This window comes from Aedes aegypti, chromosome 2 (genome assembly GCF_002204515.2).
Source record: "Aedes aegypti strain LVP_AGWG chromosome 2, AaegL5.0 Primary Assembly, whole genome shotgun sequence".
Classification (NCBI taxonomy): domain Eukaryota; kingdom Metazoa; phylum Arthropoda; class Insecta; order Diptera; family Culicidae; genus Aedes; species Aedes aegypti.
In genome coordinates this window covers 22,578,925-22,606,002 of record NC_035108.1, presented here as the reverse complement: position 1 = coordinate 22,606,002, position 27,078 = coordinate 22,578,925, and the positions used below count along the sequence as shown (strand labels likewise).

Sequence of the window (27,078 nt, the reverse complement as noted above, 5' to 3'; positions counted from 1 at the left end):
GGGCGTCGGATGATTCCTGTTCCTACGCCAATGCATCTCTTGACTAATAGGAGCTTCTGAACAACTTTACCGAAGGCGCCATCTTTCTCAATGATCAGGATCCTGGAATATACGCCAAACAAAAGTTTCATGCTCACTAGAGGGATAAAATTTCCAATTTATTGGATAAAATAGCTCGACAGTTCGAAGATTAATGTATCCAACCTGTTTCAGATACAGTCGTTGCTGTATTGTCAACGGAATTATTAATATATTTATTTTGTTTTGCTAAATTAGAATGATAGAGTTGCCTAGAATAGGCAACTAGGAAATAGGATGTTCACATACATTTTTAGGAAGTGAATGTTATGTTCAAAATGACACTCATAAAAAAAAAATTAAAAAATAATGGGTTTTGGAAACTGTCAGGAACATCGCATCGTAAGAATTGCACATTTTACTACTAAAAACGTCAACTTTGGGTTGCTCAAATCTCCGAAAAAAAAAAATTAACTAGAAGATGTGTAAAATTGCTGACAAAATCAGCCTAAAATGATTGATCGCTGCTAAACTAAACTGATGTCTGTTAAAATATGAGCAAAATTCAAATTTGTTGAATAACTATGGCCAACAAAGCTGTAAATCAGAACATGTTGTTCAAAAAGGTGCGAATTCTGAACATTGAAAACATCGAAGAACAGAAGAAATGTGAACGTACGTTCATATACCTAAATTGAGAACAATTTCCATTTCATAGTTATTATATTATAGTGAAAGAATATGAAAAACAAAAAACTTTAATTAAATTAGATCAGCTTCAGAAATGGTGTGAATTTCGCGAAATTGCCACATGCGTCAAAAACCATAACATTCATACATTTCAGCACCAATGTACGTAAACACGCCACTGTCAGTCTACGCGTCTCAACGGGTGGATGTAGGTTTACGACTTCTGCGTTCTCATTGCTCTATTTTCCGGTTGCCGCAATCACATACGACAGCATAATAATTGGGGTATTAGACTAACTAGGTTTACATTCAAAGTACGGATCCTACTCTGGATTGGGAGGTTTGCTTGCCTTGTTTTTTTCCCGTCGTTCTTCCCATTTCACACGATGGAAGCAACGCAGTTTGGGAGCTTGGGGTAGTTTATAAATATGGGTTTATAGTTTTTTTTTTCACTACCGCTGCTACACAAGCTGCTTTGGCAATGAGTGAGTTTACAACAGTCTCGAAGACGGAAAAAAAAGAAATGTGCGAGGAAGTTGGCATACTATCGTTAGGTAACAGCAAATGGAATTTCACTTTCATTTTACCCTGCTTTGGTTGATTTTGTGGATTCCGCCAGCCTCTTAGAGAACGTGCAAATTTTCACAGCTTTTGGACTTGGTTATGTCGGTGAGACAAATCTTGTGCAGGATTTCCTTGGCAATGTGCAGCGACATCTGGGTTCGGGAATTTCGCAGGTTGGTCGCGCTGGCCCGTTTCTCACGTTGCTCCTTGAGGCGAATCTAATTGGAATGGAAATAAATGGGAAAGAAGGTATGCGATTGGTGTACATTTCGAACAAATTTGAATTCGAATGGAAACTAGAGGAAGTTGCCCGCCCAAAGCCATACGTGCTTCGATGGCCTTGTACATTGATAAGTAGGTTGGTTCTACAGCTATCCCCCGATGTAGGACGGTAATTGATAAGGCGTAGATGGAGACCCAATCTTAGAAAAATAGCGGACGAGAAAACAAAATGACGACGAAAAAATTGTGATTTTTTCCCATTGTAAGTTCTCAGCTGTTTTATATTAAATGTATTGTGCTGGGATCTACTATATGATAGGGCACATGTTAAAATTCTAGAGGCCTCCCTATCATTGAGGTAAAGTCTGCGGATACCAAACAAAGTCATGTTGAACGTGTCTGGGTTCGATTCCTGGTCGGTCCAGGATCTTTTCGTAATGGAAATTTCTTTGATTCCCTGGGCATATCATATTATCGTACCTGCCACACGATTTGCGAAAATGGCAATTTAAGCAAAGAAAGCTCTCAGGTATAACTGTGGAAGTACTCATAATAACACTAAGCTGAGAAGCAGGCTCTGTATTAGTGAGGACGTAATGTCAAAAAAGGAAATGGTCCTCAAAAACCTAGACATCTATACGAATCCATTATTGGAGTTAAAAAAATACGTCAAAAATTACAGCAATGGCAGCACCTAAAACTTATCCCTTTTACGGGTTTATCGAAATCTCATAAGGTTCCGTCCTGTATGGAAACCATATAGATGAGATACGTCCTACATCGGGGGATAGCTGTAGTTCAAAAAGCAGTTCCCGACCTGATCTGGAGCACATCACAACATATATTTGCATTCAGCCTGCGACTCCCGAGTCCGGACTCACCTGTTTCAGTACACCCACGAGCAGCTCGTCCACGTTGTGCTGGATTCCGCTGGACGTTTCAATAAATTTCGCCTCTCGGGAGGTGGCTAACTGTTTTCCCTCTGCAATTGACACATTAACGGTGTGTGTGGAGCAGCAGCGAAACGAAACCCAGAAAGAAACAGAACAATCATCAATTCAGCGAGAGTGCCGGTTACGATGTGGATGCGCGGAATTGACCACCGTGTTGAATTATTTATTTATGTGCACAACATATACACGCTATGCCAAAAGGGGGTTATTATGCAACTTTCATTTACCTTTAAATTGAATGAAAATCATTGTGATGTTTAAAACGTTATCTCTATAATTGAATTTATTTCTGGAAATATCATAATATAGTCCTCCAATATTCAACTCCACCATTAAACAGGTTATCGTTAACAGTTATATATTTTTTCGAAGCGATAAAATGAAAATGCATAAAAACCTTCTTCAGACATAGCGTGATATATATGAATGTGAGCGTTGGCCCCCAGGTACAGCAGCGCGGTAGCATAAACCCCCCCGACCTGGATGGAATTTTTCGGAGTTCTCGCAAGTAGGCCCATGAAAATAGAATGGCTGGCCGACCTACCTGAAGTGTTGATCACCCGGGACCGGGCCAGATCGGACTTGTTTGCCGCGATGATGACCGCCTTCTCCTTGGTGTACTTCTCCGACCACAGATAGTTGAGGATCTCCTCGGCGACCCGGAACGTGTTTCGGTCCACGATCGAGTAAACAACGACGCAGGCATGAGGTTCATATGTTGATAACGAGTTCTCCACCTGGTGAGGATCATGATGATCACGGTGATCGTGGTGCAATGGCAGCCGCATGCGGAAAATGCATGTACCGTAATTTGAAAAGATTAGTTTATTGGCCAACGAGAGTTCAGACAGGTTGGAATTGGGATAGATTAGGGAAATGGGGTTAGTGTGTTTTCTTGTTGGGTTATGAAGATGGAATGTAGGTTCCCTGAGTAGATGGAACTGCATTTTTACCCATTGGAAAGTATTTGGTTTCAGTGGCATTCCACAAGATGTTTCCTAAGCAATGCAAATTCTTTAATCTGGTAGCAGTTTTGAATTGAACGAATCCATGGGCAATGAACAAGGGGCCTCCTTTACCCGAGTGGTTAAAGTCCGCGGTTACAAAGCAAAGCCATGCTGAAGGTGTATGGGTTCGATTCCCGGTCGGTCCAGGATCTTTTCGTAATGGAAATTCCCTTGACTTCCTTGGGCATAGAGTATATTCGTACTTGCCACACGATATACGAATGCGAAAATGGCAACTTTGGCAAAGAAAGCTCTCAGTTAATAACTGTGAAAGTGCTCATAAGAACACTAAGTTGAGAAGCATGCTCTGTCCCAGTGATGACGTTAATGCCAAGAAGAAGAAGGGCGGTGAACAAAAGCATTTTTCAATCTCTTCTTCTCTGTCTCAGACACTCAATAACAGACCATGTTCTTTCGCGCCCAAATCTCTGTGAAGTTCTTTTTATTCCAAAATGAAGTGCCCTTTAAATTATCCAAATTAAATACAAACCAGGAAATTATTTTTTTAGATATGTATAGACGAATTGCATGTCAATTCGGTCAGCAACAAAATTGGACTATCTTAGACTTCAAGTAAATTGAACACATGTTTTCGCGTATGGTATATGTATTTTCCATAGATAAATCGGTCTGTTTGACACAAGGATAACATTTTTTTTTCTTCTTCTTAGCAATGAGGGGATAATCTGCTCAACAGACACCCGGACCCTGAAGGTCCAGGAGTGTGGGGTTGGGGACCGTTTACTACATGCCAAGAAGCAGACAGGACTACATCCCCGACCCACTAAACCATTCCCATTGTAGTCCTGGCCTAACGAGTAGTTCGAACTGGAGGGTAGACAATGGCTACACTCACAGCGACCATCTGGCGGTTCGCTACAGTATCTACTACAACAACAGCAGGCAGCGGGTTGAGGAAGCGGCCAGGTCAAGGCCAAGCCCTCGTAGGTGGAAGACATCGTACTTCAATGACGAAGTACTTAGAGAGGCGCTCCGCCGTGAGCGTAACCTACTCGGCCTAAGCGGGGACGAACTGGTAGCGGTGCTTTCGCGTGGATGCGATGCGACCATGCCTAGAAAAGTCCACCCTAGGAAAGGGAGACCACCGACGTACTGGTGGACTCAAGCAATTGCGAACCTGCGCCGTGCCTGCCTACGGGCCAGGAGGCGGATGCAGCGAGCACGTACCGTGCAGGAGCGTGAAGAACGACGAGCGGTGTTCACCGCTGCCAAAGTCGCGCTGAAGTCCGAGATAAGGGCAAGCAAAAAGGCCTGCGTTGAGGGACTCTGTCAGACTGCCAACGCGAATCCGTGGGGTGATGCCTACAGGATCGTTATGGCGAAGACAAGAGGTGCAATGGCTCCTACAGAGCAATCTCCAGAGATGCTGGAGGGGATCATCGAGGGGCTCTTTCCGCGCCACAACCCTAGCCCATGGCCTCCTTTCGTAGGACAGCCAGGGATTTTTTTTGTTTTTTACAAGGGGGAAATCTGCAAACAGATCCCCTGAGAAGATAACTCAGGGAATGCGGGGATGACGCACCAACGACGACCCGCTAAAACCAGCCTATGCACTGTGCTTGAGCAATTCATTTAGAATTGCTCAAGTGGTGAACAGTGCATCGACATGACCCTTGGACTCAGACCCTCATCTCCCCGGAACCACCTTACGGTATTTCTTCGGGAAGGGACCAGTGCATATAGCACAACACGTGTAGCAGAAGTAGCCTAGGCAAACTGCTTCTCCTAGCCGACTTAAACAATGTTACAAGGGACCAGCCTCGGCAGGGCTAATCCTCTGCAGCCAACTCTTGGTCGGCGCGCCATAGACGCTGCAATTCTAACATAATGTGAGTGACAGCCGTGGTTACTGCATTCCAGCACTCGGCATCCGCACACATTCTCTCTATAATATTGTCGGGGGACGTGTCCCCTCCGCATGTAGTGAGCATGCGACCTCTCACAACAATGAAACGGGGGCAATCGAACACGACATGCTCCGCTGTTTCCTCTACACCAGCACAATTGGGGCACGCAGGAGATTCTGAGTGCCCGAACCTATGCAGGTACTGTCTATAGCAACCATGTCCTGACAGAAACTGCGTCAGGTGGAAGTTCACTTCCCCATGGCTTCTACCATACCAATCTGACACATTTGGTATTAGCCGATGGGTCCATCTACCCTTAGTGGAGTTATCCCATTCCTGCTGCCAGCTTCTGAGCGTTTCCTCTTTACACGTGTCGCGGACTCCTCTGGTACCCCTTTGGTTGAAGCATTGAGCATCTTCCTTGATGATGAGCCCGATGGGCGTCATCCCGGCTATGATGCACACGGCCTCTTTAGATACCGTCCGGTATGCACTTGCTACTCTTAAGCACATTATCCTGTACGTGCTTTCCAACCGCTTTAGGTTTCTTCTCGTTATAAGCGCTTTTGACCAGATTGGTCCTCCATACCTTAGTATGGATAGCGCCACGCTTGCCAGCAGCTTGCGTTTGCTGGCAATTACAGCAGAGCTGTTAGACATCATCCTCGAAAGCGCCGCTATAGCCGTAGATGCCCTTTTACAGGCATATTCAACGTGGCTAGCGAAGCTCAGCTTGTCATCAATCATTACCCCAAGATGCCTAAGGGATCGTTTGGACTCTATGGTGCAATCACCTACCGAGATAAGCGCCCGTTGCTCGGACTTGCGGTTGTTGACCACCACCACCTCAGTCTTGTGACGGGCCAGTCCTAGTTTCCTAGACTTCATCCATTCCTCAACCAGGGAAATAGAGTGCGCTGCTGTCAACTCTACTTCCTCCATCGATTCACCATAGACCACTAGGGTGATATCGTCGGCGAAGCCAACAATCTTAACACCCGTCGGAAGGGGCAGCCTCAGTACGTCATCGTACATCGCATTCCATAACAGCGGGCCCAGGATTGAACCTTGAGGTACTCCCGCGGTAATTCGAACGCTTTTCTGCCCCTCCTCTGTGTCATACAGTAGAATCCTACCATCAAAATAGCTTTCTAGAAGCTTACACAACTGCACCGGTACCTTGAGGCGGTGAAGCGCGTGTGCTATTGCTTCCCAGCTTGCGCTGTTGAACGCATTCTTCACATCCAGAGTGACAACCGCGCAGTAACGGATGCCGCTCCTTTTATGCTCGATTGCCACCTCAGCTGTTTGAACGACCGACTGGATGGCGTCCAGAGTAGATTTACCTTTTCTGAATCCAAACTGGTTGTTGGACAGGCCGTCCGCACTCTCCGTATACGGTACTAGTCTGTTGAGAATCAACCTCTCCAATAACTTGCCCGTCGTATCTAGTAGACAGATAGGTCTATACGCCGACGGGTCACCTGGTGGTTTCCCCGCCTTTGGTAGTAGCACCAATTTCTGTCGCTTCCATACATCCGGGAAGATTCCTTGATCAATGCAGCGTTGCATCGTGGTTCTGAACATGTCCGGATCCGTGTTCACTGCCGCTTTTAAGGCAACATTCGGGATACCATCGGGTCCCGGTGCCTTGTTTGACGCGAATGATTTCACGACTTCTGCCAGCTCTTCGTTCGTCACTCTCGCCACTTCTTCTTCTTCATCTGCCGCATACGGCGCTGGGGGCCATGGGCTTATGGGATGGTGCGGGAAAAGTACATCGATTATCGATCGCAGCAACTCGGGCGATTTCTCTTGGGGCGCTATGGCTCCTTTGGTCTTAGCCATTACCACTCTGTAGGCGTCACCCCATGGACTAGAATTGGCACTCTCGCATAGGCTTTCAAAGCATGCCCGTTACCGACTCTTGATTTCCTTTTTGAGAGCCAACTTTGCCTCTCTGAATGCTGCACCGCGTTCCTCTCTTTGTGCTTCTGTGCGTGCGCGTTGCATTCTTCGTCTAGCCCGAAGGCAGATTGCTCGAAGATTTGCAATTTATTCGCACCACCAATACACCGGCGGCCTGTTCTCTCTAGGAGGGGCTTTTCTCGGCATGGAAGCATCACACGCTCGTGATATCACAGCAACTAGCTCTTCACCGTTTAGGTCCAGAGTGTTCCGTTCGCGCCTCAGGGCTTCAGTGAATACTTCGCCGTCGAAGCGCGCTGTTTTCCATCCTCGGGCTTGGGTCGAGTTACATCGCGCTGCCTTCCGCCCGCCTGGTATTATACTATAGCGAATCGATTGATGATCGCTATGAGTATAACCGTCATCAACGCGCCAGTTCATGGTACCTAAAAGGTTAGGACTACAAAACGTCACGTCGATAATCGATTCTGCACCATTTCTGCGGAAGGTACTCACTGTACCCACATTTGCCAGCTCTACATTTAAAGCGGCCAGGGATTCCAGCAATAGTTGGCCTCTTTGATTGGTGCAGCGGCTACAGCCAGGGATTGGGGCTGGCGATGAGAATAGGGTAACCGATGAGGAACTTGTAGAGATTGCAAAATCCCTAAGCATGGGGAAGGCACCAGGTCCGGACGGAGTTCCAAACCTGGCCCTCAAAGTCGAAATCTTGGAGGCTCCCGGGATGTTCAGATCTGCAATGCAGATATGCCTGGACGAGGGAGTATTTCCAGATGTGTGGAAGAGGCAGAGCCTGGTACTATTGCCAAACGCGGGAAAACCACCCGGTGACCCGTCGGCGTATAGACCAATATGCTTGATTGACACGGCGGGGAAGGTGCTCGAGAAGATCATCCTCAACAGACTGTTGAGGTACATTGAGGGTGTAAATGGTCTCTCAAGCAACCAGTTCGGCTTCTGGAAAGGGAGGTCGACCGTAGACGCGAGGAGGATTATTCGCTACTGCGCAGTAGTGACGGTAAGGAAGGAAGTAAGGAACGCATTTAATAGTGCCAGTTGGGCGGCTATTGCTGATGCGCTCATGCTTCTGGGGATACCCGAGTACCTGTACATACCTGTTATACCTTTCACATAACCTCAGGTGTCCCGCAAGGTTCCATCCTGGGTCCGGTGTTATGGAATGTCATGTACGACGAGGTGTTGCGATTAAAATTCCCGGCGGGTGTGGTCGTCGTTGGCTTTGCCGACGATATTACGCTGGAGGTCTACGGTGAATCGATCGAAGAAGTGGAATTGACTGCAGCCCACTCGATCGCAGTTGTGGAGGAGTGGATGAGCTTCAGGAAACTGGAATTGGCTCACCACAAAACTGAGGCGGTTGTTGTCAACAACCGAAAGTCGGTGCAGCAAGCGGTGATCAGTGTAGGCGACTGCACGATCACTTCGATGCGCTCCGTCAAACACTTGGGGGTGATGATCGACGATAAGCTTACCTTCGGTAGCCACGTTGATTATGCCTGCAAGAGAGCCACCACAGCTATTGTGGCACTGTCCCGGATGATGTCCAATAGCTCTGCGGTGTACGCCAGTAAGCGTAAGCTTCTGGCCAGTGTCGCCTCGTCCGGCTTGGGGCACGGCTTTGAGTACCGATAGCTATATCGGTACTTAAAGCCGTGCCACCATACCTCAGTATGGACGAGGCGACACTGGCCAGCACTGCACAAACTGGACATTCGGGAGAACCTGCATGACCGAAACAGTGTAGTTACTGTCTAAAGCAACCATGGCCCGAAAGGACCTGTGTCAGGTGGAATGCTAGTTCCCCATGGCGCCTATTGACCCAGATATCTAACCTCGGAATCAACCTGTGAGTCCACACTCCCTTGGTGGAACTGTCTCACGCACGCTGCCATTTGACCATAGAGGCCAGTCTGGCAGTCCTGCGTATGCCTCTTGTGCCGCGCCTTTCGAAGCACTCTATGTCCTCCATTCCATTCCATTCCAGTGATGACGCAGAGTGCATCGTGTGACACGGTACGGTACGCGCTCGCAATCCTCAAGCATATTAGCCTATAAGTACTTTCCAGCTTACTACGGTAGCTGTTGGTACTTAAAGCCGCACCCCGAGCCGGGCCACCATACCTCAGTATGGACGAGGCTTACGCTTACTGGCGTACACCGCAGAGCTATTGGACATCATCTGGGACAGTGCCACAATAGCTGTGGAGGCTCTCTTGCAGGCATAATCAACATGGCTATCGAAGGTAAGCTTATCGTCGATAACATATGAAAATGGTTCATGAGTTTTCGCATAAAATTTATTCGACTGTTGATTTTAAAGAGAAACGTTCTTTGAAAAAGGTCTAGTTGACTGTTGACAAAATACTTTATTTTTTATATCATGAAAAATTGTCAAATCAATTTTTCAATTTTTCAAACGTTTAGATGATAAAATAAAAAACCTGGAAATTATTCGGAACCATAATGTCAATCTTGATCATGATGCATAATTTACTTACCAAATGATTAAACATGCCATTTTTATTAGTTAATCGCGACTCATCATCAAGAACAATCAGCCAGTAGAGGTAGAAATAGTCGAATCTCCATAAGTCGATATTGAAGGTACCATCGACTCATGAAAATATCAAGTCATATACAGTCAAACCTTCCCGAGTCGACATCTGAAGGCACCATCGATTCATGGAAATATCGTGTCGTTGAAACAAATGCTTTGGTAAGCCGTTTGAGGGAACCATCATTATTGTAATCATGAAATTTTGTTTTTGGTATGGTTCCATGAGTTGGTATCGACTGGGTTATATGATTCATTTAAAAAAATGTTCGTTATCACACTGTAAAGATTTGTAAGTTAATTCCTAATTGGAGATTATAGGATGCGATTTCTTATTATTTCAACTTATTCTGTATTGAATTCATCTATACTGGTTGATTAAACTATAAATTATTCCAAATTAATGACCATTTTTTTTCATGACCTACACTGACAGAGTAACACTATTTGCGCAACTTCCGCATGTTTGCTTAAACTTTAATTATAAAATTAAAAGGATACCTGGATAAGAAGAAGAACGGTTTTTGACGGAGTTTGACATTTTTCTTAAGAACCATGTTGTATCATATTTTTGCTGATAAAAACATAACAAACACTAATTCTTGCGGATGAATTATAATAATGCGACACATAAAAATGAAGATAGGGAGACTTACGGCTTCGGCACCATTCGACTATTACCGGCAACCAAATTTCAAACGCCAAATACACAGTATTTTTCTGTCAAAACACACCAATGAAAATATTCAGATGATTCTTTGCTCTGCCAGCTTCCCGCTGACGAGATTTGCGAGACGGAACGAACAAATTTACCAGAGGTGTCATCAATTCAAATGAACACGCCTCAAAATGCGACTGATTAGGAGCTGCCGAACAGATTCGCCTGCAGCGCTAATGGGAAAGTTGCCGAAGAGATTTAGGCTGCCGACAATAGTCACACTGACAAGAGATGTTCGCAGCGTTGTGAAAACGTTTCCAGAAAAATTTTAACAAGTCGGTGTCGATGTGAATCGATAGAGGACTGAGCAACGCATGAATGTAAACACACAAACACGTAATTTAGCTGCTAATGTCCGAGAAAATTACAAAAGAAGCGCGACATCGGCTTAGACTGCCGAGAATACGTAAGTTCCCCTATAACGAAAAAACTTAAACACTTCTTCAACCTTAATAGACCGTCATTATGCAAAAAGTTGTCCATCAAATCTGAGTACAGGGCTCGATTGCTGAAGCTATTCTGCACCTCTGAGCCAATTTTTAAAAAATTCTTCAGGAAGAATCTCAAGAATTCTTAATTTGAAGTTTTTGGCTAAAAATGTCAATATAAACCATATTAAAATTAGGTGAAAGCAATGAAAAAACCTACAAAAACGTTCAAAAATTTATCCAACCTGTTCTCAACAAGTATGCAATTGTTACCATCGTTATAATTAGAAATATTTACAACTGATTTAACCTACCTACCTATTTAAGTATCGATAGACTTTCATGAAGATTGATTCGGTATTGAGTGTAAAAACTAATTTGTAAAAATTGTGAAACGATGACGATTATTTTCCTTAATAGGGGAACTTACGTATTCTCTGCAGATTAAGCAGCTGAACTTTTTTAACAGCAATTTTTCACAATAAAAGCACAAAATACAGCAAAAGACACTTGAAATAGGGTAACTGGGGGTAAAACGCGCCCTCTAAGGAAGGAAGCGTTTTTAGCTATGAAGAACATTATTATAAGCTTTTTTTATTCACTACCTCAAAGACAAACATGTTTTCTATCAAATAGTAGAAACAGCTATCCATTTTCTTTTTTCTGGAATTAATAAATCAATTTTTATAAAATGCTTGCTTATCTGCATTTTTATTTTTTGCGGGGTAAAACGCGCCACCTGATCTCGGCGTTAGTCGTTCGCGCGCACGCATGCGCAATCATGCTTGCAAATACGTTGCATACATAAGGGCGTTTGATCAGATGTTATTGTTCGATTATATGCTGATTCGAAAAATGTGCATTTGTAAGGTTCAAATTGGCACGTAACTACAGCTTGGCATTACGATTGCTGGAATTTGAATTCAAACGGTTGTTTTGGTGTTATGAAATAGGTGTGGCCGTTTTGCCCCACGAGTTGATTTAAGTTTAAGTCCTTCAATACGCTTTTTAAGGATAAATTCAACACTTTTTTCGCATGGAATACAAATTATGGGAGTGCACAAGCCGATTCTCGGCGATTGTTTCAAAAGTTTTGTTGTTTATCGGCCTGAAAAATGACCTAGAAAATAACATAAAATTACAACGAAAACAGCGAAAAACGTTTTTTCGAGTTTTTCACGATTTTTACCAGGAAAACACTTAAAAATATATATAGAGAAGCATTTTAATATATTTTCCATTATCTCGGGTGAAAAACAGCGTCCCAAAGCACGTCGTTCGTTCAAAACAAGGGTGGCGCGTTCTACCCCAACGGCGCATTTTACACCCAGTTCCCCTACACTTGATCATTCTTTATTTGATGATTATTATACACAAAAGAACATATTATTCTCAAAATCTACGGTATTTCCTAACCAAAACCATCAGGCACTTGTGCTTAATTCGGCATTGCAATTACTATTATCGGCAGCTAAAATGTACTTCTCAGCAATCCAAAACTGTGCAAAAACTTGTTTATGTATTGGTAACATTTCGTACTTGATAACAATCCCGACCAGAACCACATAACAAAATTATAACACAATCCTATCAGCAGCAGTTAAAAATAACAATGGTTGATATAATTTTGATATCAAGATGGCTTTGTTCTCAATTTGTTATATTTACAGTAACACATTTATAACAACATTTGTTATATATTTGACATCTCTTGTATAAGTTTGTTGCAAATAAAATCCGATGTCACAAACAGTAACATGATTTGCAATAATTTTGTTGTTTTATAACATCCTTGCAACACATTCTGTAATATTTTTGTTATAATTATAATAAGGTTCGTTATATTTTAGTTTTGATTGGTGCAAATTTTGTTAGATTTTTTGTTATTTTAACTACTAGCGATACAAGTTTTATAACAACTGGTGATATAAAAATATCATATCATGGGAACACATTCTGTTATATTCTTGTTGTCTGGTCGGGATGCCTGAAATTAAACGTCACTCATTATGTTTTACTCGTTGAAAGGGCCAATGCAGAAAAATGCAGACTACACTTAAAACAGCGTTGCAGTTATTAATACAATAGCACTAAGGCGCCGTCCATAAATTACGTAACGCTCAGGGGGGGGGGGGGTGGTTAGGCTTAAACGTTGCGGCTAATACACTAAATTTATTATTATACTAAAAACCCGTTACGGTCGAAAATTGTACATTTTAGCGTTACGTAAGGGGGCCCAGATAGCCGTAGCGGTAAACGCGCAGCTATTCAGCAAGACCAAGCTGAGGGAATCCCACCGGTCGAGGATCTTTTCGGGTTAGAAATTTTCTTGACTTCCCAAGGCATAGAGTATCTTCGTACCTGCCACACGATATACGCATGCAAAAATGGTCATTGGCACAGTAAGCTCTCAGTTAATAACTTTGGAAGTGCTCATAAGAACACTAAGCTGAGAAGCAGGCTCTGTCCCAGTGGGGACGTTAATGCCAAGAAGAAGAAGAAGCGTTACGTAATGAATGGATGCTGCTTAATTGTTTTCATTTATTTCATCGAAAATATTTTGCAGTAAATCTCACTGCGGCAGCATTTCGGCTGTAAAAATTGGTTATAAACTTGCAGCAGGTGAGAATCCAACCAATCAACCAACCAAGAAGTTGCAGCGTGACGTAATTGTTGTTTGGTTCTTAATACTGTACTCTGCAAGAAAAATAAACGGATCGCGATTATCGGATTACTTGAATTTCAGAGTTGCGTTTGAATTACGCGTAATATTATCTGCGCGTTACTGCCGCCGCTGGATGTGAATTTAAAATGAGCGCCACAATATTTCCTTTTTATACGCTCCTGATCCACACCATCCGCTCGCATTCAAACAACACGTCATTTGTCGTTAGCGGAAGAAGTCACAAAAGAGAAAAAGAAAGACGCCATCCTCTGGTTGGTGCTGACGACTGCAATTCACCGCTTGTTACCAGGCTTGATAATACTCCTCAACATCATCTGAGTTCGATGTCATACTCTAGCGAGGGAGCGAAAAAATGCTAAGCAGAGAGGCAACGAAAATGAGCGAAGAAGATGCAGCACTAAACACAACATTCCATCAAAAAAGAATGCTCTCACAACTCCTCGAAGACTGTCTTGTTCGGGTGGAACACTCAAGAGTTCTTTTGTAGCGTGAGCATCGCAACAAGAAAGGGAGAGTACCCGACAAAACCATCGCATTTTTTTTTGCACTCTCACTCGAATCGCTTGAGGATCTGTGTTCAAAATTTTGAGTTCAGTTTTCACTCCTCAGAAAAACGGCAAAATCGCATTATCTTTGCATTGCAGAGTTTCTATCAAGCCTGCTTATTACATAGTGGTTTGCTCTCGTTTGAAAGAACTGAAAACAACGGCGCCAGTGCCTGTCAATGTATTCAGGTACTAGCGTCGGGGGTAACATTAGGCCAAATTATAATTTGAAGTAGCTCTGTTTTCTTTTCTTCTATGTGGGCTACAGGTTGAGTGCAATAAACGAAAGTTGACTGTACCATCAAAGTATTAGATTCCTGGAACTAGTAGTTTATTTTTCATAAGTAATCGAAAAAAGCTAGAAAATAAGACCTTTTTAAATTGTCACTTTTAAGGTTTTATAGGAAACCTCTCTTTTAGGAGGACGAATACTATTTTTAAATCTCACATTCATGTCCATCACATCAATTGTTATTGGAAAGCTCTAGAAAACTTGAGAGGAACACGACTCTTGATTTGTTCTTATTGCGTATCAATTCTACACGCACCGAACTGGACTATAGAAATTCATACATTTTTTTCATACAAAGACGATTCAAATATAACGTATTTCATTTTTCGGGATTTCCAGACCCCCCTCCCCCCTCTGTCACGCTTTTCCCAATACCTAATACATGCACTGTCACACTTTCTTGGACCCCCCCCACTCTTCCCCAAATGATGCACGTTATGTTTGAATGACCACTAAGAAAGATGGAACGATTATTGCAATACGAACGCTTTATGTATCGTTCTAGCATCACCCCACATCATGGAGTCGATGGACGAGGGGTATGCGCACGAGCCTATCGATCACAAGTTTCTTGGTTCGATTTCAGATTGCCGCGAAAACTATTTTTGTTTTCAAATTTCGGTTTCATAACGTAATTTTTTGTGAAAATTTGTTAACTTCAATCCGATTGCTTGTGGCGAATTTTCATGAGGGGTTCTTATGTTTATCGATAGTCCTTTTTCCTGAGTGTTTTTTTGTTTGGTCCAATGTCACCCACTCGAAGGGATGAGTTTGAGCCAATTTTCATACGTTTCCTATTTTAAGGAAAATAATCAAATTTGAATTATTTGTTCAGCATTTGCAACGTACTCTTATATTTAGCCATATTTAAGTCAAATTGCGACAGTTGTTTAAAAATAAATGAGGACTGACGCATTTTTTATCAAATCTCACCCCCAACGACGATACATGCACAGTTGTTTTCAAATTTCTTTAAATGCGAAAGGTAAAGAATTTCACCGTGAATTGAACTACTCGCTGACACGCTGAATGGCTCGATATGGTTGCTGCTCTTGAACGTTCTATCACCAAGTTACTACTGAAAGAATGCATGGTAACATTCCAAAAATTGAGTGATCGGCTCATTTGGATCAAAATCCAAACTTTGCCAGTAAAATTTATTTACGTTAATATTATTCTCAGTGTATGAGAAAATCAGAATAGACCCTTTGCAAATCAATTCACTTATGACTTGACACAAATACATCATCCTCTGATTGCCTGTGGAACAACATGAGTGTTGCCAAAATAGTTAACCTATTAAAAGACGTTAGACAAATATCGGTTTCAAATCTGACAAAATCTTTGCAATGTCTAACATTTCTTGGGTCATGTATAATCCAAGACAAATATTTGCCATAGTGTACTGATAGCTTTAGTACGACTTGAGGGATCGATACAACCCTCGATCCAGCAGAAGGATGAATAAGTTTCAAACAGTTTTAGTTACTGTCAAAAGCAAATCAAAAACGCCATGCAAAAAATCTACAGTTGGCTATTACCACTAGCAGAGAAGTGAATAATTGCTTACATTATGTTTCTTGAACTAACATTAAAGAGCTAATTATTTTTATATGTACAATGATGATTTAAAATTCAGCTTAGAAATTCATTAGAGTAAGGTGGGGCAAAAGTTCGACCTTAGTGGTATAATCAAAGTTTCCAGGAAAACAATAGCAGTTAAAACAAAACAAGTACCATACAGTGAACCGTCAAAATATTGGCTATAATATACAAATTATTTACCCATTTTTAGTTATAACAGTTTCAAAATTAATTGTCTTATTCGAACTTTTGCCCCACCGGTGGGGCAAGAGTTCGAATCTAGTGTGGGGCAAAAGTTCGCTGGCTAAAACACAAAATATCGATCCTTTTATGATAGGCATACTTTACACCAGCCGTAAACTTAAGTTTGACGAAAAATACACACTAAATTTTCATCAAAAAATCTCCCAAAACCGGGTTCATTGTAATATACTCAAAAATAGCAGTTTTCCATAAAACTATGTGGAAATGTAAAATTTTGGTGACAATTTTCACACGATCAGACAAATTTAACTGAATTTGAAGATAATATGTGGATTTTAGGCAATTTGCAAATTTTTTCGTGATTTTATACATGGGTCGAACTTTTGCCCCACTATGGGCCAAAAATTGTTTTCAAGCATCTATGTCAAAACTAATACACCTCAAAGCAACCTTATGATAGGCCTAGAGACGCCCTTACATAAAATATTGAAAAAGATTTTATCGTCAATTGGTTTCATGCAACGGAAGTTTGACCAAAAATTACAATATTCACGTCCAAAAACAACAAATAGCCATAACTTTTCCAAATCTCAATCGATTTTTATGATATTTGGATTGAAAGTCTCTTACTTGAATAGCATTCGAATCACCATGACATTTATAAGATTTGTTTTGAATTGAGCTGGAAATCTTAAAAAGAAACTCTTACCCCACTCGAACTTTTGCCCCACTTTACTCTATAAATCCATGTTAACTGTAGTTCACTTTTGTTTTCAATTTCGGCCAAACGGCATTCGGCCAAATGGCATTCGGTCAAATGACCCGGAACCATCCGAGACAAGCGAAGTTTACTGATAGAAGGCGGCATATATTGGCAATGATTTTGGTACAAAAAATCTCATATGGAGTACAAGAAACAACTTCCAGAAAGATAAACACTGCTTTTGAAAAGTATGTTACGAGAACATTTCAGATGGAGAAAATCTCTGGAAACTTGTTATGGGAGCCTAACAATTTTCATTGAGTGCTTATACAGATGTCTCTCATGTAGGTGGCTAATTTATATTGCGTAAAAGGAAATTCGTAGTAATGGGATAACTTATTTCATTTCATAAGCAAGCTTTCCGGTTTAATTGTGACGAAAAACAAACACCGAACCGAATCGTAGAGTTGAGTGACGAAACGTCGAATTCCAAAACTTCGAATGCCAAAACGCCAAAAGGGAAAAACGTCAAAAATTAAAAAAAAAAACGTCTAAAGGAGAGAATTTGAGGAACGATAATGGGTGATATGAATAAAAAACTTTGAACTTTACTACATGTAGCATCTACTCAAAAACAAAATCCACAAAGTTTACTACACTTTTGGTATGAACAAAAAACTTTTCGAACATGTAGTACTTACTACTTTCGAACATGAGCAATGACTGAAGCTGCACGTTAAGAAATTTCCATTCAGAGTGCAGAGTGATTCTGCACGTAGAGAACAATCTATTCAGAGACGCTTAAAATTAATACAATCATGCATATGAAGAAAATCCATGGAATCTAATCGATTACGCGACAATTTGCACAAATCATGAAGGTGCTGTTATTTGACAAGATTTGTAGTGTAATTTTGCGTTTAGTCTGGTATTCTCTTTATGTTTATGATTTTATGATGATGGTACATCAAATAATTTTCTGGGTGGTTTTCGGTCTCCAACAACGCCAGTGATTGATGATTTTTTTTTAAATATTAGCTTAACATCTTTGAAGAGATCTTGAGATTACAGCTATCAAATTTGGAATCACATATTTTCTAGTACCGGTACTGAGATTCTGGGGAAATTGCGGTAGAATTTTGATGCTACCCGTGTGTTTTCTTAACAGCATGTTGAATTCCGGAAGTTCTAAGTGTTTCTGTTATATTCTCGTTATTTTGGGGGGTTTCTGATAGTATCCTTGGAATGTCTAGAACTTAGAATGTCGAGATTTTTATGGGAATTGTAGTGATTCCATTGGTAGTCGTTAGAATTCAATGAGGATCTCCCCTAAAACATCAGGGTTCCTTTTGAAATTATTAAATTTCTTATCGATTTTACAATAAATCCCATTGAAATCTATAAAATATTTACCGACATTCAAAACGTTTATATTAAAGCTTTGCTTTGAAATTCCAACGGCACTTGTGATCAACGGAATCTTATTAAAGGTTTTTACAATAATTACAAAGATTGATTTTCAGAATTATAAATATTCACACAATAATTCGCAGGAATCCCACCGCAATCTCATAGATTCTTACAGAAATACCGTCTCAAAGATACCCACAGAATTCCAAGAGATTAATATTCGGAATCCCATTCCCACCCCAATTCTAGAGTTTTTACCAGATTCCTAATATTTCCGCAATATTCCTAGAATGGTATTTAAACTTTCAGAATTACCATAAAAAACCCGACATCCCAATCGGAATCCAAAAGTTCCTACAGGAATTTCGGAATTCCAAAGGAAATCTGAGATGTCAGAATTTACACGTAAAATTCAGAATTACATTATAAATATCTGAATTCCTACCGACATCCTAAAATTCATAGAAAATAACATAATTATCGTAATGCCAGAATTCACACGGATATTACAAATTGCTACTGCCGGTAATTTTTTCGGAATCTCAGCATTGGCGGGGTGAATGTTTTCGTAACCTCAGAATTCCTAAACAAAACTCAAAATACCTTCCGAAATATCAAAACTCATATCGTTTTCTCATGATTTTTACTCAAAAGTAAATTATTCCATTCAATTCTGCAATTTCAAAGCATGTGTAGCAACCTCTGAAGCTAACTACCAGTAGCTTTGTAGTAAATGCTACCTTTATTCATAGCAATGCGTTGTTAGTAGTATGTTCGAAAGGTGTAGAAAGGAAAATGACACAAACATGTTCCACTAGTGTTCCACATATAGCGTTTACTACCGAGAATGTAGTAAACTCAACTTTACTACATTTTATTCATACGGCCCAATGTCTTGGAAGAATGATTCTTTTCCGAAAGAAAAAATAGTTTTACGTTTTGTCTTTTGATATTTTATCTCTAACCCTAATTGTTGCGCACAATTTGACTAAAAGAAAGGATAAGCTCAAATCCCATATGTACCGTTTAATTCTGTAATCAATTGGAATCTATAGAGATTCACGTATACGTTATTAACGAGCTAAAAATAGACTGATCACTAGAGGTAGCAATTGAAGTTATTTGAAACAGCGCAAAAAAATAACTCACTTACATAGCTCTAAGAACGGTCCTTTGGTATAGATAACATTCTCCGTCGCTGACTGTATCTAAATTCCATCTGATGTGCTAAACTACGACACCCATATTGTGGTCTTGTTACCCTCATTCCCCGGGCCGGCGCCCCGTGATCGATCACAATCGGTGAGATGATGCAACATAGTTGGTGATGAAGCGTTTGAAGTTATTTGCATACCCAACCCACATACCGCAAACATTGTCCGGATGCGAGCATCTATTTTCCTCCCCCGTGTCCCCTCGTCGAACTTACTCCCCTTACTTACAGTCCCGTGGAGACGTTTTGGATCACCTCCTAAAGAACAAACAAAATCAATTTGTACATATGACTGGTATTAGACTTCTAATTAAAACTCTATGGCTCATTCGATGAGCTTTAATACTTCGGCATGAATTTGAAGTTTTTGATTGATCCAACGCTGAGAAAATTAGCAATGTGTTTTCAGTGTATTTCTTAGAAAATGTCACAATTTCAAGTAAAAAATGTTGTTAACATAATTCAAGAACCGTCTGTGCTAAAATGCCTTCGAAACAAGATTAACTTATTGCCTTTCCAGTGAATTCCAATTGCACGTGTTATGGACAAAACGATTTATTATGTTAATCAGGGGGTGACCCCAAACTTTTGCACGGGAGTGTAGAGTGGATATAGAGAGGTAAGCCTCGCCAGACATCCATCTGATGCCCGTCCGGAATATCGAGTGGAGATGATTGGAAATTGAGCCGCTCTATCTCTTGGCACTGTGATTAAGTGGCATTTGTGGGAAGGAAATATGATAAGAAGTACGAACGAAGTACGGACGCAACCGGCAACAACGCACTATGGTCCAGGAATGAGTTTTATGCGGAAAGATGCATTCTGAGCTTTAGAATGAAACATTAGACAAAAACGGTCTTCTACAAAGTTGTTTGTATTAGTTGAGCCCTTTGTTTGGTGTTATCGAAAATTAGGGTGGACCACATTTTCATAGAAATGATTAAACTAACTTTCTTATTTGTAGAAATTATTATATACATGCTTCAGCAAAGTTGTAGACCATTCAATTTCAAGCAACTTTGCCAAAAAAAGTTTTTTTGTATCTCTTAAATTGACCGATTTAGAGCTTTTTTCCTACGGTGACATAGGGTGGTCCGAACAAAACTGGTTTTCTGGCTCTAGAGTTTTCAATTCAAGTTTCTCATCAAAGTAGTCTATGAAACACTTTTAGAGCTTTGAAAAATGCGTAATTTGGTGAGTGAAGAAACTCGCTATCTCCTTCCGTTTAGGAGTTATTATTGTTTTTCTTCCAAAAACATGCCTACTTTGATTGTGAATTTCTCTGATTGGGGCAAACATAAAAAATATCTTTTGACGGCGTTCAAAAGACAAAATAAAATTGTATATTATATCAAAAAATTACAGATGTGTTATTTTTGTAACTCTAATAAAACGTCTTGAAAGTCAAACATTTTTTATCACAAAAACTTCAATAACTTTTGAACTAAAATAGATATTAACAATCTTTTTGCATGAAAATTTGTGTTTTGTTAAGTTCTAAAAGTCGTTCATAGACGACTTTGACGAGAAAATAATATTAAAAAAACTAGAGTTAAAAAACTTATTTTTGTTGGACCACCCTGCGATGGTTAGGAAAAAATGCTCTAGATTGGTCAAACTTTGAGCTACAGAAAAACTTTTTTTGGCAAAGTTGATCAAAATTTCAAGTTCTATCACTTTGCTTAAGAGCATATCCCAGTATTTTTGCAAATGAAGAAGTTGATTGTATGATATGTGTGATATTGTGGACCACCCTAGTTTCAAATGACACAGTATGAAAGCTTACATTTTTAGAAACAATTTTGTAGAAGATCATTTTTGTCTAAAATTTCATTTTCATGCTCAAAATGTAAAATAATAAAGAAATACATAAAATGAATTTTCAAAATAGTTTTAAAGCCCTATACTTCTTATTTCAGATTTCTCCTCAAAGCGGTCTATGAACGACTTTGAGAACTTAACAAAACGCAAATTTTCATGCAAAAATATTGATGATATCTATTTTAGTTCAAAAGTTATTAAAGTTTTTCTGCTTTAAAACCTTTGTTTTTATAGGCATTTTATTAGAGTTACAAAAATAACACATCTGTAATTTTTTGATATAATATACAATTTTATTTTGTCTTTTGAATGCTGTCAAAAGATATTTTTTATGTTTGCCCCAATCAGAGATATTCACAATCAAAGTAGGCATGTTTTTGAGAGAAAAACAACAATAACTCCTAAACGAAAGGAGATAGCGAGTTTCTTCCTTCGCCAAATTACGCATTTTTTAAAGCTCTAAAAGTGTTTCATAGACTACTTTGATGAGAAATTTGAATTGAAAACTCTAGAGCCAGAAAACCAGTTTTGTTCGGACCACCCTATGTCACTGCAGGAAAAAAGCTCTAAATCGGTCAATTTAAGAGATACAAAAAAACTTTTTTTGGCAAAGTTGCTTGAAATTGAATGGTCTATAACTTTGCTGAAGCATGTATAATATATTTTCTACAAATAAGAAAGTTAGTTACACAATTTCTATGAAAATGTGGTCCACCCTAATTTTCAATAACACCAAACAAAGGACTTAACTAATACAAACAACTTTGTAGAAGACCAATTTTGTCTAATGTTTCATTCTAAAGCTCAAAATGCATCTTTCCGCGTAAAACTGATTCCTGGACCACTGTGCAACGGTATCTGAGGCTTCTAATTAGGTGACAGTGAGTAATTAGTTATCGATTGAATGCTTAAACGAAGGTGATAATGGCGCAAACCCAGAACGACATTATTCGTCATGAGCGGATCTGATTGGGATGTGCTCGGCGAATGCTCAATTCTTATCCTCTTCTCTTCTCCATGATGTTCCTATTTTGAATAACAAGAATTTATCACCCATAGGCTATTATCTTCATTAGATTATAGAATTGGTGGAGAGGAAAAATGTCAACGAACCAATTATGGGAGGCATGTTGCGTCGAAACGGACCTCCAGAAATTTTCGAGCTCAAAATAGAACCATTTGGATTTCGATGAACTCTAAATTTATTCAGCCAACGATAAAAAGCAGTCAGACAGGTTGTGATTTCCATAACCATTAATAGATTTTTTTCATTTCATATGATTAGGTGTTCTGTGCTAGGCAACACTATCATCCTAATTTGGTACAACTAAACTAAGCTTTTAGTAACATTTTGTTAACAACATATTACATGTTATTTGCTGTTGTAGTTCAGAATTTTTATAGGTGAGTTAACTTCTTCTACCTATACCAAAGTTTACCTTAATATATAACGCATTTATTGTGGCAAGAGAAGATTGCAACGATTTTTTTTGGCTAAAATGATAAATAATTTTATTTGACATTTGTTCCAGTGTAACTCATTAGTACTATACCAGGGAGAGTGGTTCAGAATCATTTAGAAATTTCATTTTGAATCCTATGCAGATCTTTCTTCCTGGTATTACAACAGCTTCTTAGTCCATATTGATACAGCATATAACATTTGAAAATTTGTTTGAAGAACAAAAGCTGGTTCTTAAGACAAAGCTTTGATTTTATATTAAAAAGTGGATAAAGACATTTGGATTTGTGACATTTGGCTTGAATGTCCTCAATGTGATTTTTGAAAGCTAATTTTTTATCTAGTATGACCGCTAGATACTTAACTTCATCTGACTAATTTATTGGAACCCCTCTCATCGTAACAACATGTCTACTTGACGGTTTCAAATAAAGAGCTCTTGGATTACGTGGGAATTTATAAAATTTAGTTAAGAAGCATTAGGCGAAATGTTCCATTTTTGCAAGTATGAAGAAAAAATATTCTAACTTTTTATTTGCAATCGATTGCAGATGACGCGCAAGCTTCGTTCTTTGGCGGAGAGGCCTGTGTTATCCACAAACAAAGATTTTTGACATTCCTGAGATAACTCAGGTAACATGTCAGATGTGAACATATTGTATAATATTAGTCCCAGTATGCTGCTTAAGTTAACACCAGCTCTTACAGGAAATCTTTTAGACTTGTAGTTCTGATAATTAACTTGAAGTGTACGATTTGACAGAGAACTTTGGATTATTCTAACACCCTTGGTTTAACAATGAAATTTGTTGAAGTTTTGAGAGCATTTTCAATATCAAGTTTTATTTGCAAAGAAATGCTAACAACTAGATTACTATCAATGTTTCATATGTATTCAAATCGGCTCGAAAATAGTTAAGAGTGAAGTTAATAGGATTGAGAATCGTTTCATTTGGAATGTAACAGTTACATGATCAGAATCAAAATCAGCATGAGTAACCAGTTGGCTACAAAGGTGACTAGAGTCGGTTCTTAGAAGGCGTTCTAGAAGAGAAAAAACAAGTGGGGCTATCAGGGTCCTCAAGAGCACTCGTTAAATAAAGTTCTGCCGATGGGATTGTTTTGCGAATTATTCCATGAGCAATGTTTGACATCAAAGTCACCAATGACAAAAAAAAAAAACTTATTGCATTTCAATTTCCGCAAGTCAGTTTGAAGCAAATTAACTTGCTACCCAGTGCATTAAAAAGGAAAATTGGCAGCTTTGAGAGTATTTTTACCGAGCTGTGATTCAACAGAAACACCCAAAGTTTCAAAAACTTTGGTTTCAAATGACGTAAAAAGTTGATAGGGGAAGTGGTGGTAAAATGAACAGGGGTGGTAAAATGAACACCGTGCCTTTTACCGAGAAAAAACAAATTTCGATGAATTTATATCACGCACGGACGACTTAGAGCATAAATCTAAGTGTTCGAGTTGATACGTAGACCAATCGAAGTGAAAATATCAACGAAAACTAAGATTTCAGAAACCCACTTTTGAAAATTAGAACTGTCGTAACTTTTAACTTGGAAGAATTGAGGTTTTTCAGTGAGGTGAATATCGTTATGAAATGATGTCAAATCTGATACCTTTAGAATTCTTTTTGAATGGGTTACACTCATTATTGGATGTATTTTCGGTGGGACAATGAAAATTTTCAGAAATATTTGTTTTGCTCACGTTTTTTGCATGGTGTTCGCTTTACCGCCAACCGCCGTTCATTTTACCCACATAGTGCAGGTAGAATGAACATTTGCATCGCTTTTTGATAGCGATGAAAATATGTGAAAATTTAGTCATTTTATTCTGAATCCATGTCGCTGCTATAGATTACATCCTTATTTTTGATGTTGAGCGATAGTACTATAAAAATTACTCGTTTTTCTATCAGAAACAAGATAATTTCCTTAAGGTGTTCATTTTACCACCACTTCCCCTATACGCCTATAAATGATTGCAACACCCTCACATGCCCCATCAAGCCGATCATTACGATAAACAAAACATGTTTGTATCTCTTTTGAGTTTGGATCCATGTTTCAAATAAGTTTCAGTTATAACTGCTGTATGCATGTTTTTAGCTGTTAGAAAATTGAACAGCTCGCCCTCCTTACCATTCAAAGAACGAGCATTCCCATTTAAAATATTCAAATTATTATTTGGATCCATTAGAGAAACGTTATCCAATAACAATTTGATTAGTAAATTTTACACCAACTTGGACTGCTTTAGTCATTGTGGTGGTCTTGAACATTACACCAATCATTAAATTCAATTGTTCAGTCAGAAAATTAACATCAGAGGAAGACATATTACTTGTATCTGTAGGCGAAGAGGCGAAATAGTTTTTCCATTTGATTTGAAACAATAAGAACGGTTACTCGTAGTATGAAAAGAGGAGGAGTTGTAACTGCCTGCTACAATATCAGCATATGATTTTCCTTGAGTAAATCCATTCGAAGTTAAAAAGATTCGAACGGCTACCCAACGGAACAAAATTAGTTTTTGAATGAGCAAGATTGTAATCCACCAGATGGGTATGATTCTTTATCAAGCTATCGTTAGCTTCAAAAAGAGGATAGGGGAAATCCGGAAACAAAAAAACTAATGTAATCCGTAACTTGCCTGGCACGAGCCTCGACGACACGCCTATGCGAAGGGCAATTCCGAATATTAGACTTATGATGGCCCCCGCAATTAGCGCATACAAACTTTTTGGTATCTTTCTTCACATGACAGACGTACTTAGCGTTAGGAGAACCTCCGCAAATTATGCATTTTGCATCCATGCGGCCATGTTGGGTACCATGACTCCCTTTTGGCACCGACGGCACTGAGTGGGGTTCTGGAAATTTCCACCAGGTGTCTTGCTTTTTCAAAAGCTTTAATATTGAACAATTCTCGTTGAAACCAGGCCACCATCGGCACCCGTCGTTAGAATTCTAACCCCTCGTACGCCAGCTAGTTAAACAGTTTGGGAAATAGCCAATTTTTTTTATCAATCTTAGATGTTTCTTCGTGTGATATTTCTCATAATTCCCTTGGAACACATAGCAAACTTAGTGGCATCGTATAGATAAAGGATGGCTCCATCCCATTACCCCGAACGCCATTACCACGAATGGCACTACCCCGAACGCGACTATCCCGAATGAGCCATTACCCCGAATTGTTCAGAATTCAGCATAGTATTTTTTATGGGCAATAAAATTGGAATGAGCATGGTTTTTTATGTATGCATCTGTAATGTAAGCTGGCAAGCAACGGTGCGGAAAACTGGACTTAAAATTTTTGTTGGTTGTTTTTTCGAAATATGTGATTGGTGGATATTACCCCACTATTATCTTTTTCGGAGATTTTACAAAAGAGAAAGGTCGATCTATCAATTTTTTTGTCGTGCTTACTGTCATTATTATTATTATCTTTATTAACGAAACTGCCAGCCTGAGATTAATTCATCTTGGTGCTTATTGGCATTATAGCTGCATCAGAGATATTTTCTTCTTTCTTAAATAGGCTGTTCTTTTGAATTATTGTTACAAAAATTAGCCACTGATATTTTCGAACATTGTAAATTTTAATGAAAAGCAGACTATTTTTAAATAGTTTTACTTTTTAGAAAAAAGTACTGCTTAATCTCTTATCATAATCCTTACATTATGATAAGAGATTAAGCAGCATTTTTTTCTCCAGTAATACTTAAGGGGCTATACGATTAAAATATTTTATTTTTTTTTGAACATAGAGTTCTTTTTGTTATATGTAAGTTCAGATCTCTTATTGACCTGCTCAAATGCTGTTATCGGAAATGTTGATGTAGCACTTACTTAATGAGAGGCCACCAACTCAGCGACACTCTCATGAGTGCTACGGATGTGGAGGTTAGGAGAGGCATAACATCAGGATTCGCCTGAATAGCCAGTGATAGACACACAGAGCATTTTTGGTTAAGCTTTGATAGTTTATTCATTTGAATGCCGGCAATCAAAGGAGGAATTTTTTTTTACAGTTCACTTGATTATCCAGCTTTTTACGCTAACTATAAAACTGCGAGGGGTTATTCAACTTTGTCAATGAGCCTATGCATCCTAAAAAACGTTTGACTTTTACTGTGCGCCCTGTTTTCAAGTTACCCGTGAGAGAG

General features: G+C 39.6%; 1 protein-coding gene across 5 annotated transcripts in view; it reads right to left on the bottom strand.

The window, feature by feature from the left end:
* Positions 1-86: 86 nt before the first annotated feature.
* The window catches only part of LOC5571269, a 68,177-nt gene continuing 41,185 nt past the window's right edge, over positions 87-27,078 (bottom strand). For all 5 annotated transcript variants that reach the window (XM_021840219.1, XM_021840218.1, XM_021840216.1 and 2 more), the window contains exons 10-12: positions 2,992-3,184; positions 2,376-2,476; positions 87-1,490 (exon numbers count right to left, since the gene is read on the bottom strand). In XM_021840219.1, coding sequence (XP_021695911.1) covers positions 1,332-1,490; positions 2,376-2,476; positions 2,992-3,184 — 453 coding nt within the window. In that variant the 3' untranslated portion in view covers positions 87-1,331. The remainder of the gene's footprint in view (positions 1,491-2,375; positions 2,477-2,991; positions 3,185-27,078) is intronic.